This window comes from Eubalaena glacialis, chromosome 5 (assembly GCF_028564815.1).
Source record: "Eubalaena glacialis isolate mEubGla1 chromosome 5, mEubGla1.1.hap2.+ XY, whole genome shotgun sequence".
Taxonomy (NCBI): Eukaryota; Metazoa; Chordata; class Mammalia; order Artiodactyla; family Balaenidae; genus Eubalaena; species Eubalaena glacialis.
The window spans coordinates 147,411,293-147,425,760 of record NC_083720.1 but is presented as its reverse complement, the minus strand read 5'-3'; the positions used below and the strand labels follow the sequence as shown (position 1 = coordinate 147,425,760).

At 40.2% G+C, this 14,468-nt stretch overlaps 1 protein-coding gene across 2 annotated transcripts; it reads left to right on the top strand.

Annotated features, from left to right (window-relative positions):
• Window positions 1–6,954: 6,954 nt before the first annotated feature.
• DMP1 (dentin matrix acidic phosphoprotein 1) lies at window positions 6,955–13,755 on the top strand. Of its 2 annotated transcripts, XM_061191743.1 has the most exons (5): window positions 6,955–7,008; window positions 7,494–7,541; window positions 10,052–10,084; window positions 10,267–10,314; window positions 12,329–13,755. In XM_061191743.1, the coding sequence occupies exons 1-5, from the start codon at window positions 6,955–6,957 to the stop codon at window positions 13,697–13,699; spliced, it is 1,554 nt and encodes a 517-aa protein (XP_061047726.1). In that variant the 3' UTR covers window positions 13,700–13,755. The 2 variants fall into 2 exon arrangements, with proteins under 2 accessions (XP_061047726.1, XP_061047727.1); XM_061191744.1 differs by lacking the exon at window positions 10,267–10,314.
• Window positions 13,756–14,468: the final 713 nt, after the last annotated feature.

The following is a 14,468-nucleotide window of genomic DNA, read 5'->3' as shown; positions in this document are numbered from 1 at the left end:
TAGTTGTTCTGTCTGTTTTTATGTGGGAATTTGGAGAGATCCTAAAACAACGTCCTGTAATACCCTTTGCCAAAACCTTCCCAGACTCCGCTCTGACATTAGATTATAAGTTTCTTCTAGGATAGACCTCAGTCAAGACCTATGAAACCACCAGGAAGTGTAATTCAGAACCAGAACAGAACATAGGGAATTTATAGCTTCCGCCTATGAACTTTGGTCTTTTAATCAGCCCTGTATGAAAATAGACTCTCCTCACCACATTTTCTGCCCCAGCCTCATCGCAGCTCACAGTGAGAAAGTTAAAAACCCATGAGTTAGATGTTAGTTTCCTGGATAACACTGGGCACCCCAATTCTCCAGAACCAGGTTGGTAGGAGCATCAATTAAAATTTCCAACAATCATAACTCTTTCAAAAAAAGTCAGAGTGAATCATGTGGGTACTGCAGGCAAGCTAATAGTCTGGCCCAGTTAAAAGCCATTCATTCATTCATAAAACTGTTTATTGAGTGTTTATTATGACCCAGGCACCTAGATATTAGGACAATATACACCAGTAATGAAAGCAAACATCCCCACTCTTGAGGAAGTTAAATTCAGGTGGCTTATATTCTTTAAATATTTGTCCAGTGGTCTTTCTACTGTTACTTGAGCATGCTCCTTGGGAGTTGCCCACCTCACTTCCAGCTCCCTACACAACTTTCAGCACACTCCCTGAAGAGTCCTGGCCAATACCATTTTGTTCATTTCATTATTTTTTCAGGAATGGCAGAAAGTCCCTTGGAAATTGGTTTCTCCGGATGCCGCCCAACTAGTCTTTCCTTTAATCCAATACTGATTTCAGAGTCACCAGTGTTAAACCCAAAATGTGGCAGGCAGTTGAGGGGAGTAATGAAGTGCTGGATTTAAATTATTTTCAATTAAAGATGAAAGTTACTTAGGGAGGTGCTTTAACATTTCCAATCACCACAGAAATCTGTAAGGGGCTACTTTGTTAGATTAGTAAGAATTTTGGACCTTTGTGTGTATAGGAGTGGAGGGAGATGAGAGGAAAAGGAGATGAGTAATGGAAGTTGTTAAAAGATGAAAAGGGCAAGAATGAAAGCCCATCTTCTCAACACCAACAATTTAGGCAAATCTAGTATTTAAGTAGGTTCTTCATGTGCAACCTGGAAATGTACATTAACAGGAAACTTTCTACCTACTCCTTGACTCTCCTTTTCCCATCCTTGTGTCTGCTGGGATCTGCCAGTGGGTGGAAGATATTGTCATTGTTTATAATGCTCATAAGCCTGCATGGAAGTGAATGACATATATTTAGAAATCAAAATAAAGCTTTAGGAAGATCTTCAATTTAATTGAAACTAGTCTAGTCATTTGGGAACCACAAGAGCTTTTTAGGGAAAATCTGCTTCTGTAGGCTGGAGGAAGTGTGGGTGTACTGGAGTCCCGGTCACACCTTGCAATGTCAGTCACCCCCAGGCCGCAGCTGATTGGCTGGGAAGAGCCGAAGCAGAGTTTAAATTCCTGCACCATCAGAGAAGTGTTCAGAACCTCAACACAAGAGTGGCTTCATTGTCACAGGTTTCCCCTGTGAGAACATCAGCCTGATTGTTGAGACATTTGGGGCAAAGTCTTTGTGAAACTGAAGAAGGTAAGACATTCTCGTTGTTTAATTTTTTAAAATGACTTCTGCTGTGTTGTTTGGAAAATATTAAGCATGGGTATATGTTGAGCGGCATTATGTCATGCAGAGAAAGATGGGGAGAGCTGTGCCTTGGGTAAAAACGATTCCATTTTGTTCCAGTTGTTTATGCCACAGTAAATAATGATATTAAAATGACAGGTTAAGTCAGTAGAGACAGGTGCTCTTCTCAGTAATACTTTAATTAGATCTCTGCATGGTATTCTGAAAGGGAAATTTTACTAATTAGGTGGCAGATGGAAGGTCATTCTGAAGTTTTGCTTTAATTATCAAAACAAATACAACTTCTAGATTTAGATTTTATGGATATAGGTATGCTCATGGCCTACAAGATGTTATAAAAGAATCTAAACTAGACTGGCAGAACTTTCTAAATATGGTCTCTTAAGTTGAAAATCAGATAATGCTATTCATCCAATAATATTCCTGAGAACTGAGTAGCTGAAAGGAGATGCTAAGACTTCTGAAACAAACCATGGCTGTGATAATTATACTGCTTTTCTATTGTCTGGCTGGGTATTCATGTTAGCATGATGCCTTGCATACAGTCAGAGGTCAGTAAATGTTGAATATAACTGTCTTTTAAAAAACCTTTCCTAGTGTAGAAGACTTAGGAGTATATATACTCCTGCCCATGTGTATTTTTATTTGCTGCATTTATTCCATTTCTTCATCTATATCAGAAGTGTCTGTCTTCCACAACAGAGTGGGAGCTGTGGTCAGGCAATGCTTTCTGCATGACATCTAGAAGATTCCACGTGTAATAACAACACTTCAGGCACTCCTCTTCTTCAAGAGCTATAACTTCTGGTGACCCATACTTTCTGTTTAACTGAGAGCCAAGTAGACTATGCTACTTCGATCTGGTTGGTTAAAATATTTAAACAAACAAACAATTTTCTAACGGTGTTAGTCCGCTAGAGATCCCCAAAATGGTGATGTGGACCAATGTGTCTCAGATGCTGTGTGTCCTCCCACATCTATATTTAATTTGGGGACACCTAGGAGTTATTTTACTGTGGTTGAAAGCGTATAACATGGGACTGATTATAACTGACCTCAAGACAATTACAATTGGAATGTTTGGAAATTTTTATTGATTTATTTATTTGGTTTTCTGAATTCATGATAGAATTCATGTCCTGGCCAAATTCCCCTTTATTTTCGAAGAGTAATAAAGAAACAAATTCTAGCTAATGGAGGTTCTGGTTAGTTGGGTTCTGGGTAATTTTGCTTTTGTAAGACAAGCATATTATCATTATTACACATTGTTGTATACTCAAGCACCTAGAACAGTGCCTGGCACATAGGATGTTCTCAACAGCTATTTATTGACTGCTAATAAATGGATATATTATTCATTAGTATTATTAAGGATGACAACATGAAGTCAAAAATAAGCAAACTAAGCATGATAAATTGAGCTTATGATTTTTCAAGTTTTTCATTTCCTTCCTTTAGCCTACCTCTTTCATTTTAGTTTACATAAAAGAAAATATATACTTTAAAAGTGAATATTGACTCTGAGGAAGTTCTGGAACAAGGTCTCTTACTTGAGAGCACAGAGAAATTCTGGCGACACTTGAGGGTGGCCAGAGAGAGAAGGGACTGCAATCCACTTCTCAAGATCCTAAACACTTTGGATCTTTTCAATTCTGGGAGAACAACTCATAAAGGTTGAAAAGCTCTGATACACACACTGCCTTCCATACAGGTGGAACTCAAATTGAGGTTGTTGATTTCCTTTTGTTACCTGTTCTCATTGTAGAATGACAGCACGTGCAATGTAGAAATGACATTTACCAATCACTGAAGAAGAACTTAGGGCTCTGGACTCATCTTCTAGGCTTGTAGCTATTTTGCTCATTTATTACTCAGAATAGGGCTACTGCATATCTGCTTCTACTCTTTTTGGGGTGGTAGGTAAAAAGCTTATGAAAGTTTGGAGCTCTCATTTGGAATACACTTCACACAAGTATATTATTCTTATCAAAAATACTAATTGAAAACCTAATACGTATAGTGTTTGAGCTCTGACTTTCTGTAATGCTTGATGGCAAACTATGTTCTATGGTTGGCAACATCAGCTCTCTCGGGACCTCAGGCTGTATTTTATTTTAGTTTGCCAGACTTCCACTTGGAAAATTATGACTTTGAGTCAGGGTGCTAAATGTTATTTCTAGAAGCACGAGCGAGTTACTGCATCTTCCTTATGTTTCATAATATTACACCCCTGAGAAACTGAACACTGGAAGCACACACTTCCTTCATAAAACACACAACATTCATTGGTGTAGAGCATTTTTTTGTTATTTAGATAAGAGAGAAGCAAAAGAAAATACAAGAGGAGAACTCAATATTCGTTGACTTCTTGGAACATTTGCTGGGTTTTAGAGCACCATGAGATTATCACTCTATTCAAATTTCACTTTGAAAATGAAAATGTGAGACACCTCATGATTATTTGACCTATGAAGCCAAAACCATTGGTACACAGTTATTTTGAGAGTGTCATATTTGGGAGAAAATTTCCTTTCCTTAAGAAATGAACCTGAGAACTTAAAAGAAAATGTTTTGATTATGGGAACTAAAGGGAAGTGTAGCGGAGGAAAAATTTTCCTCTGTCCTCTTGGGGTCTCTGGCTGAGCCTAAGAATTAAACTGGCATAAGACAGATGAACAGGAGAAAAGCATACAAGTTTTATTAAAATTTTTACATGTACATGGGCACTTTCACAAGAGAATGAGAACGTGAAGAAGTGACCGGAGTGGAAGATTTTACACCTTTTAGGCAAAGAAACAATACATTTGTGAAGGATTGACAAGACATAGGGGCAGCAGATTGTGGAGAAGTAACCTGGAAGATCGGGTTAGTTTAATCGGTTTGTCTGCATGGATTTCCCTCAGCCTTGACTCCATCTCTGGTGATGAGAAGGTCTTCCCTCCTCCTGGGAGAGGGAGGGCACATTTCACGTGGGAGATTTATCTCCTGCTTCCGGGAAAAAGAAGGAAGATCAGAGCACCCTTCTTGCATCTGCAGTTTCTCAAGTGCCTTCAGCTCAAGATAATTTTTATGTCAAAGAGGCATATTTTGGGATGAGATATTCTGGTTTCCTTCAGAAGTAATATCTGTTGAATTAGGCTTGTTTTAGGGGCAGCTGAACATTTTCATATGTTTTCTCTGTTGATATTAGGGGAAAGATTTGAAAAAGAAATAAAAATAATATCAACACACAAGGACTGATATGAAGTATGCTGGATTAGAATAAAGAAAATAACACAAAGAATAGCTATGTTGACGAGGAATAACACTCAAGATACAGGAGGAGAGGCTCTATTGGACCATTTGAGCTTTATGAAGGTAGAAATGAGGAACCTTCTCAGTCTGCTTATCTCAGGATTTCTATTGTTTTCTTGAGTAAATAAAAAAAATAAGATTAGGTGACTTCTTGAGTCCAATGTTTCAGACATTATTCAGTGTATTCAGACATTATGGAACAAGGTACTATTATTTCTTAGATCAGAGGTTAAAATCATTTGGAGCACCTTCAAAACAAACCCATGCTTGTTCCCACCCCCAGTGAACTGATTTATTACCCCGTGGTGGGTTTGTACACTGGTATTGCTTTAAATCTCCCCAGGTGATACTGATATACAACCAAGGTTGGGGATCTCTGGCTTAGATCTTTTGTCACTGGCATAGTATATATTTAACATTGAAAGACACAAATCAGCAAAAGTGAAGTCTGAAATCAGCCAGCAGGATTTTCCACAGAGTACACGGATGTCCATCTGACAAGTCTGTTAGGACAGCCCCAGGGCTTATGAGTGCAGGGCAAATTATTTTCCTTTTAAATCATTTCAATAACTTTTTACATTAGCATCTAGGACGTCTATTTTTAGATACAGAACAAATTGTTTTCCAAACCACCAGTTCTTGAAGTGTGAAATGAAGCCACCCTCCAGGAAAATACAGTTTGATTTGGCAGGTTTCTCTCAGTGTGATTCACAAGTGTATCCCAAACCTCTAATCTTCCCTGAATCCTTCAGTATTGTGAATGACACTTTAAAAATTTAGCATAATCATGTATAATGTATGACTAAAAGTAGCACAGAGGATATTAAATGCTTTCTGCATCTGTAATATGAAGCCTGCCATAATGCATCTCTTGAAGATGAAGAAAACAATGCAAAACCAAGCTATTTTGTCTAGACGTTATTATGTGGTTATAAACGTGAATGAGGAGCCATGTGTGTGTGAAGATAAATGCCCACCACCTATCAATGGTATCAATGGTATCAATAAATGTAGTTTTTTGGTCGGAAGATATTTGCCAGTCTGTTCTGACACATTAGATAGCTAGCGGGAAGCAGTCACATAGCACAGGGAGATCAGCTCGGTGCTTTGTGACCACCTAGAGGGGTGGGATAGGGAGGGTGGGAGGGAGACACAAGAGGGAGGAGATATGGGGATATATGTATATGTATAGCTGATTCACTTTGTTATGCAGCAGAAACTAACACACCATTGTAAAGCAATTATACTCCAATAAAGATGTTAAAAAGAAAAAAAGTGAATGGTCAGAAATTTCTCTATTGCTTTTTCTTAACTTTTCCTCCATTTGTCGTAGTTTATGTTTAGTGAAGAAGTGTTTACAGAGCTCCTCATTGAAAAGTTTTCAATTTATCTCTTAGGAGTGAGGTTTTTTGAAAACAGCTTTATTGAGATATAATTCACGCATCATATACCTCACCCATTTGAAGTATACCGTTCAATGGTTTTTCATATATTCACAAGAGTTATTCCGCCTTCACCAAAGTCAGCTTTAGAACATTTTCATTATGTTCAAAATTCACCCCTTAGTTGTCACCCCATCAGCTCATATCCTCCAGCCCCGGGCAAACACTTACTTTCTGTCTCTATAGATTTGCCTATTGTGGATTTTTCATATGAATGGAATCATGCAATATGTGGTCTTTTGTGTCTGGCTTCTTTCATTCAGTATAATGTTTGCAAGGTTCCTCTACTTTGTAGCACGTATCAGTACTCCATTCCTTTTTATGGCTGAATAATACTCCACTGTATGGATATAGTGCATTATGTTTATCCATTCTTCAGTTGATGGACATTTGGATGAGTTTATTTTTTTTAATACAAAGAAGGTGTTAAAAAGTTGAAGCTTCTATATTTCTTGAGGGTGGAGAAAAGCATCTTCTGTCTTTCATCACAGGTAGAGGTGACATACCCAGCAATGAAGACCAGCATCCTGCTTATGTTCTTGTGGGGATTGTCCTGCGCTCTCCCAGTAAGTATCAGGGTAGGGACGCATGAAAAAAAAAACTGTTTATACCTAAAACTGCACAAATTGCATTGGCTATAAGCCAAAGTGTCTGTGTATGTTCCAGTCAGATGAAAATGTAGCTTCTTAGGAAGCTCTTTTCTTTAAAATATCATCTGAATAATTCCTTGTTCTGTTCAGTTGCCGTTCATATAGTTAGGCTACTCATGTTTCTTCCTCATGAGCAGTGGTTCTCAAAGCGTCATTCCGCAGACCAGTAGCATCAGCACCAACTAAGACCTTGTTAGAAATGTAAGTTCTTAGGTCCCCCATCACACCTACTAAACCAGACTCTCCAGGGACAGGGCACAGCAATCTGTGTCTTAACAAGGCCTCCAGGTGATTCTAATGCATGCTAAAATTTGACTAATACCGCTCCCAAGTATGTGAAGCGTTAATAGCTGCTGCTTTGGAAATTTCTGTGGGCCGACCACTTGTGCTGAATTTTCTAGGTTGCCAGGGATCAAAATACTGAATCTAAGAGTTCTGAAGAATGGAAGGTGAGTAGAAAAGTTTTTTTGAAATATTTTTATTTTAATATGTTATTAGTATAACCAAGATGGCTTCATTGCAAATGTTGCAACTACTAATGACTTAATGAACACATTAATAACCTAAGAGATAGGGAGTAAGGGCTATAATTTCTAGTTCTTATAAGAAAATGTAGTTCATATAATGCTTCAACTCCAACTTAATGGTATAATTTGGTGAGGAAGCATTTTTTTCCTTTAGCTTTATTTTTGTGATTGGTCTGTATAGTAGTGCAAGGGGATGGATGACAGTGAACCAAGATTGTCCTTGAAGGGTTAGGACTAGAAATCTGTTTTATCAGATGTCTGGTAGGCAGGAGGTTAGGAGATCAAGTCCCGGAAGGTGAGAAGAGAAAGAAGAATGAGAGAATGCTAGAGTCTTCGGAAGGATAGCTAATGTTTATTGAGTGTTGGCTCTGAATAACCCAATCTTTATTAACTCTCAATAGCTCAACAGTCACCGCCAGACACGGTTCTGTGTGTTTTGCATGTATTAACTTTCTCAATCTTCACAGTACCCCTAGTGAATTAGGTGTTGTATTTTCTGTGTTGAGACGCAGAGAGTAACCTAGTCTGTCTAGGTTATGTGGTTAATTAGTGTTAGAGCCAGACTTTGAACCCAGGTCGCTCTGACTCCAGAATTCATATTCTTTACTGGGGTGTTACATCCCTCTTGGGAAGGGGTCAGGTCTAGGAAGTCAGTAGCTTTTCAAGATTGGAACTACAATTGTCACTCTGTATCCGCAGGGCATTAGTTCCAGGACCCCCTCGGGTACCAAGATCCATGGATGCTCAAGTCCCTTATATAAAATGATGTAGTATTTGCATGTAACCTGCATACATCCTCATGTGTACTTTAAATTATCTCTAGATTACTTATAATACCTAATACAATGTAAATGCCATGTAAATATTTGCTGGAGTGCAGCAAAAACAAGTTTTGCCTTTTGGAAACTTCTGGAGGATTCTTTCTTTCTTTCTTTCTTTTCTTAAAAATATTTTTGATGTGAGTTTGGCTCAATCCGTGGATGTGGAACCCATGGATATAAAGGACTGACTCTAGGAGTAAGGCTTAAAATCTCAACCTAAATCAGAATGTTTTTTCATTACCTTGTTTCCTGCTGGCTTTTACGTATGACACAGCTAGGGCACAATGCTATTAGTGATGGCCAGATAATGTCAGAGGCCTGAGATGGGGTCCTGCCCCTGCTTGAGGCTGGAATAGATATTGCAGGATTTCTTACATGAACTTTCATCAGGAATGGCCTTAGGCTGGTTTATTTAAAAGCAGCTGCTGTGGATCCCTTCTTTCATTCAGCCTGAGTACCCCAAACACACTGTGTTCTCAAGTCTAGCCTTGGCATGAGAAAAATACCAATGTCTTGCTCCCTTCCATTCCTAATTCCAGATGCTAAGTGACTGGGGTAGAGTCTGCCATGGTGCTTGCTGCAGTGTCACAGGGCAAAGACTTTAAGTGATGATAGGCCCTTCCTTTAGGAGCTATCCCAGCCCAGCATTGCTGAGAGGCTTGTTGAAGACATGCTGACAGCAGCTACCCTCTGCTCTACTCTGCACCTTGGGTCTTCATACCCATTGCTCAGTGGCTTTGAGCCACATGGGATTTGGGATTTCGTCATGTTCAAGGGGAGGGGCAGAGTAGATGGGGAGAGGGCACCAGAGGTGGTACAGGCATTCTTAGAGTTCTCATCAGATTAAAGAAAGTGAAATAAATCAGAACTATGACTAAGTTTCAGATTTAGCATTTGTTATTTTGGTGATCTTATGTGACTCAGGAAAGGTTTAATGGCTTTTTCAATTCAGTTTTGTCTGCTATTGAATTTTATAAAGTAGATGTTCTCTGAATGGATCACTTCTTCAGCTTATATCATACTGAATACTTTTCAAGATGCTTCCATGGGCATTAGCCAATTTCATCCTCCCAGCAACCACGTGCAATAAGCACAATGGTTGCTAATATTCTTAATTTACGAATAAGAAACTGACATCAGATAGGTGAAGTGAATTGTGCAGATTCACAGAGTGACCAACCATCGCAGTTTACCTGAGGCTAGATGTTTCCCGGAACACGTGAATTTCAGTGCTAGCATCAAGACAGCGTTCAGGGCTAAAACCTAAGCCAGGGAGCTAACTGAGACTTAAATCTGGGTTTGTGAGTTCCAGGGCTGTTTTTCCTCTCTTACATTTCCTCTAGGTCGTATATTTTTCTTCAAAGAAATTGTATTTTTGTCTAAGTATTGGAAATACAAAAATCTTCTAGGTTTTTTATATCACAGGGTCTTTTCAGGCCACTGGTCATCTGACATTCATTTTTTAGCCATTTCATTATAAAATAGCATTAATATTCATGTGAATACAAAATATATATCAATACACTAAAAAAACCCTAAAATTATCCTAAATGTTTGCAATGATATGTTCCATCTGTGAACGGGTAACTTGTCTTCCTTCCTTCTTTACAGGGTCACTTGGCTCAGACACCAACACCACCTTTGGTAACTATATCATTGATTTTTTATCATAAACATCTCATGAAATCACTTTCACACTCTTATCATCATCTCAGGCTATTTGGAAAGTAGTAAATCCAAACCACAAGCGATTGATGTGTGTCCTATTTTTTTCTTTATTCAGGAATTACGAACATGAAAAATAAACATTTTTTTTTTCTTTTTAGGAGAGAAGTGAGTCATCAGAGGAAAGTAAAGTTAGCTCAGAGGAACAGGTAATTAAACAAACCTTTCTTAACTTTCCAGGCTACTTAGGAATCAAAGGAAATGATGTTATATTAAATTACCTAGTGACCATTCTAAATATAGTATTTTCTAACCTTTGGTTATGCTGGCTAAATTGTCCCACAAAATAGGAAGGGAAAAATGAGTGGGAGAATCCAGAGGTAGACATACTCTTCATTCCATATTTATCACTGGGGCCAGATGATAGACATTGTGGCCCTAAATGTCCCTCTAGTTAAAGAGAACACACACACACACACACACACACACACACGGTCATAGACTCTGTAAGACAAGGAATAGCTCACTCATAAATCTCAAATGTTGGTTTTACAATTGGAGCAGTTCAGATCCGGCAAAGAGTTCTGGTTAATGTGAGATACCTGCTGGGTCTGGAGACCACCTCTGTGCCCGGAATCCTGTTGGAGGAGAGAATAGGAGAGGCCTGAGAAGCCTTTAAGGAGACAGCTGCTTCATGTTCGTAATTCCTGAAAAAAGAAAAAAATAGGACACACATCAATCGCTTGTGGTTTGGATTTACTACTTTCCAAATGGCCTGAGATGATGATAAGAGTGTGAAAGTGATTTCATGCTTTAGTAATGACATCTTTAAAATCGTCTCATCTGTGGCCCTGGGAGAGGGGAAAGCTGACTTAGCTTGTATCACTTTAATAGAAAACTTGGCAGCTTCCTTCTTCTTATCCTCTTTCCCCTCCCCATCTTCCCTCTCCCTTCCCCACTCTCCTCCTCCTCCTCCTCCTTATTCTTTTCATTTTTCTAAGACAGTGTCATTGCTTTCTTAGCTGTCCTATCATTTTGACCAATCTCAACCCCAAGGGGCTCCAGACATTCTAGGAACCAGGTTTCTCCCTGAAACTTTGACCCATGTTGCATTCTATACTCAATCAGAGTTGGAAAATGAATTTAGGCTTTTTACCACTATTTACTAAAGATTGTCAGAGGAACATTTTACAGATTTATAAGCGTAGAATTGGGGAAATGCTCTTTTCTGGGGACGTTGTGATTTATTGCCTCAGTGTTCTCTGGGTTCTCAGATGATGATAGCACCTTGGGAGGGGTGCAGTAATGTGCCTATCGAGGTTAGGAAGACTAAATAGATGCTCAGTTCCAATGGATCAGTGTAAACCCTAGCGATGGGAAGAGGTGTCATCACCCTGTAGTCCTGACTAGGAACTCAGACATTGATGAGTAGGGACATGTGGGGGAAAAAAAAAAAAGTTGGCAAGAATGTTCTGTCACAGGATATGGTAGAGAGAGCAGATTTTTCCAGAGCGTAATGAATGAAGATTCACTATCCTTCCTTATCTGAGTAGAGCATCCAATTGTTTTACTTCTGGGGATCTCCTCTCTGAGCTCACACTTAGAACTAAGCTGCCTTGGTGGTCACACTAGTTACAGGCTTTCAGCTAAGCCTTCTACAGGCAGCTCTCTGCCTGTGCAAATGAGGTCTAAACATGGTTTTGGTGAGATTTATACCTTACTACAATATTATACTTTCATTTTAGCTAAAGGTTTCATCCGCCTGCCCTAATACATTTTTTCCCCCAGAGTTGATTAGAAAAAAAAATTTGAGTCATTTTAAAAATCACCCAATATTTTAAAAAACTCTGTTTTAAACCAAACAACTTGATGAGTGAGTATTATAAACCAATTCTTTAATTTACAAAAAATTCTCCGAAAGTATCCTTTAAGGACTCACACTTAAATATTGAGTTCCATAAATGTGATTTCTATAAAACTTTTTGAGAAAACTTTTGCAGCATTAAGTGAACTGTGCCTGTGTAAAATGGAATGACTTGACTTTCAACTGTTCTTCCTTCCTTTTTAACCCCTGGTTGAAACATTATTGAGCCATAAAATTGAACATGGCTTTGATGAGGGGCATAGGAAAAAGAAAGCAAAAAGAGCCTAGACGGGCATTAAATAACACCCTTGAGACCAGCTCCTGGGGTACTAACCATGTCTGTTAACCCCAAACTCCAGGTAAATGAAGACTCTAGTGACAGCACTGAATCAGAGGAGGGCCTGGGCCTTGATGATCAGCAATACATTCATAGACCAGCTGGTGGCCTTTCTAGGAGTGGAGGAAAAGAAGGAGATGATAAAGATGATGATGAAGACGAGAGTGGAGATGACACCTTGGCTGATGATGACAATGGCCCAGGACCTGAAGAGAGGCAAGGAGGGAACTCCAGACTCGGAAGTGATGAGGACTCCTCTGACACCACACAATCCATGGAGGAGAGTGTCCCACAGGGGGAAGACAGCGCCCAAGATACCACCAGTGAGAGCACGGACTTCGGCAGTGAGGACGAGGGGCCCAGCAGGCCTGAGGGAGGCGACTCCACTCCAGACAGCGAGAGTGAAGAGCACTGGGTGGGAGGCGACAGCGAGGGGGTTAGTAGCCACGGGGATGGCTCTGAGTTTGACGATGAAGGAATGCAGAGCGATGACCCGGACACCTTCAGGAGTGAGAGAAGCAATTCCAGAATAAGCAGTGCCAGCATCAAGTCAAAAGATTCGAAAGGGAACAAAAAGGAGCAAGCACGCACTCAGGATTCTGGTGAAAGCCCATCAGTGGGGTATCCCAGTAGGAAATTCTTCAGAACGTCTCGCATCTCCGAGGAAGATGGCAGAGGTGAGCTTGATGATAGCAACACAATGGAAGAAAGCAAGAGTGACTCCACAGAATACCCCGACTCCAAAGAGGCTGGTCTCAGCCAATCCAGGGAACACAGCAAGAGTGAATCTCAACAGGAGAGCGAGGAGAATCAGTCCCCAGAAGACAGTCAGAATGTCCAAGACCCCAGCAGTGAGTCTAGTCAAGAGGTTGACCTGCCTTCTCAAGAAAACAGTAGTGAATCTCAGGAAGAGGTAGTGAGTGAGTCCAGGGGTGACAACCCCAATAACGTTACCAGTCACTCAAAAGATCAGGAAGCTAGTGACTCCAGTGAAGAGGACAGCTTGGATAAACCCTCCAATTCAGAGAGCAAATCCAGAGAGGAGCAAACTGACAGCGAATCCAGTGAGAGCACGAGATCCTCGGAGGAAAGCCCGGAGTCCACTGAAGAGGAGAACAGTTCCAGCCAGGAGGGCCCCTGGTCTCCCAGCGCCTCAACAGAGAGCCAGAGCCAGGAAAGCCAGGACAGCCCGTCTGAGGAAGAGCAGGGCAGCGATTCTCAGGACAGCAGCAAATCAAAAGAAGAGAGCAGCTCACCCGAGGGCACATCAAGCAGCGAGGAAGAAATCCAGTCCAAAACCACTGAGAGGGAAAGCAGAAGATTAACAGTCGATGCTGATCACAACAAACCCATCGGGGATCACGATGACAATGACTGCCAAGACGGCTATTAGCGTGGGCGCTCCTCGGTGCCTGTCACACACAGGTGTCTTGGGGTCTGGAGACTAGGGAAATCATTATAACTGTAATTTATTGATGTTTGTATCAGAAGAATACCCAGAGACCATTCCTTTATGAAAGGAAATACTGGACATTATACTTCTTTCTAGGATGTCACCAAACCATAGAGGTTTCAATAACTGGGAATTTCACTAGCATACCCTCAATGAGACCCGAAGCAAGGAAAGATGTGCATTATAGCTTCACAGCTGAAATAGTTCCTCACTCATTAACCTAACACACAGTTATTGAGATTCTGTGAGGTACCAGGCACTGTGCTAGGTGCTGGGGATATAAAGAAGCTTCAGACTTGTTTCTTGCTCCTGAGGAGCTTCTGGAGAGATAAATAAAGCTAAAGAGGGATACATATGACGGAAGCAAGAATTACTACTATCCAGTGGGGTGAGTCCTATAACACAGGTATGAACAGAACATATGGGAGCACAGAGCGGGGACCAACTTTGCCTTAGAGAATCAGAGAAGGCTTCACAGCAGAAAAGACACTGGAGTTGGAGCATTGCACAGGATTTCTCCATTTAAGACAAGACAATTCTATTTATTCTTGGTATAAGCAATAGAAAACCCTGTATGATAAATATTTAGTTTGTGAAAGCACTTTGAAATTATGGCACAGTGAGGTGCTTTGGATAAGTAAAACTTTTTTTTTTTCAATTAATTGATCCTTTTCAATGTTTTTTGTGGAACTCCAGTGAGCATCACCTC

What these genes read in the sequence shown, in the direction of transcription:
- DMP1 (XM_061191743.1), top strand. Translation starts at nt 6,955, where the DNA reads ATGAAGACCAGCATCCTGCTTATGTTCTTGTGGGGATTGTCCTGCGCT. An exon ending in AGAGTTCTGAAGAATGGAAG is followed by an intron (nt 7,542 to 10,051) that starts GTGAGTAGAAAA and finishes CCTTCTTTACAG; the next exon opens with GGTCACTTGGCTCAGACACC. An exon ending in AAGTTAGCTCAGAGGAACAG is followed by an intron (nt 10,315 to 12,328) that starts GTAATTAAACAA and finishes CCCAAACTCCAG; the next exon opens with GTAAATGAAGACTCTAGTGA.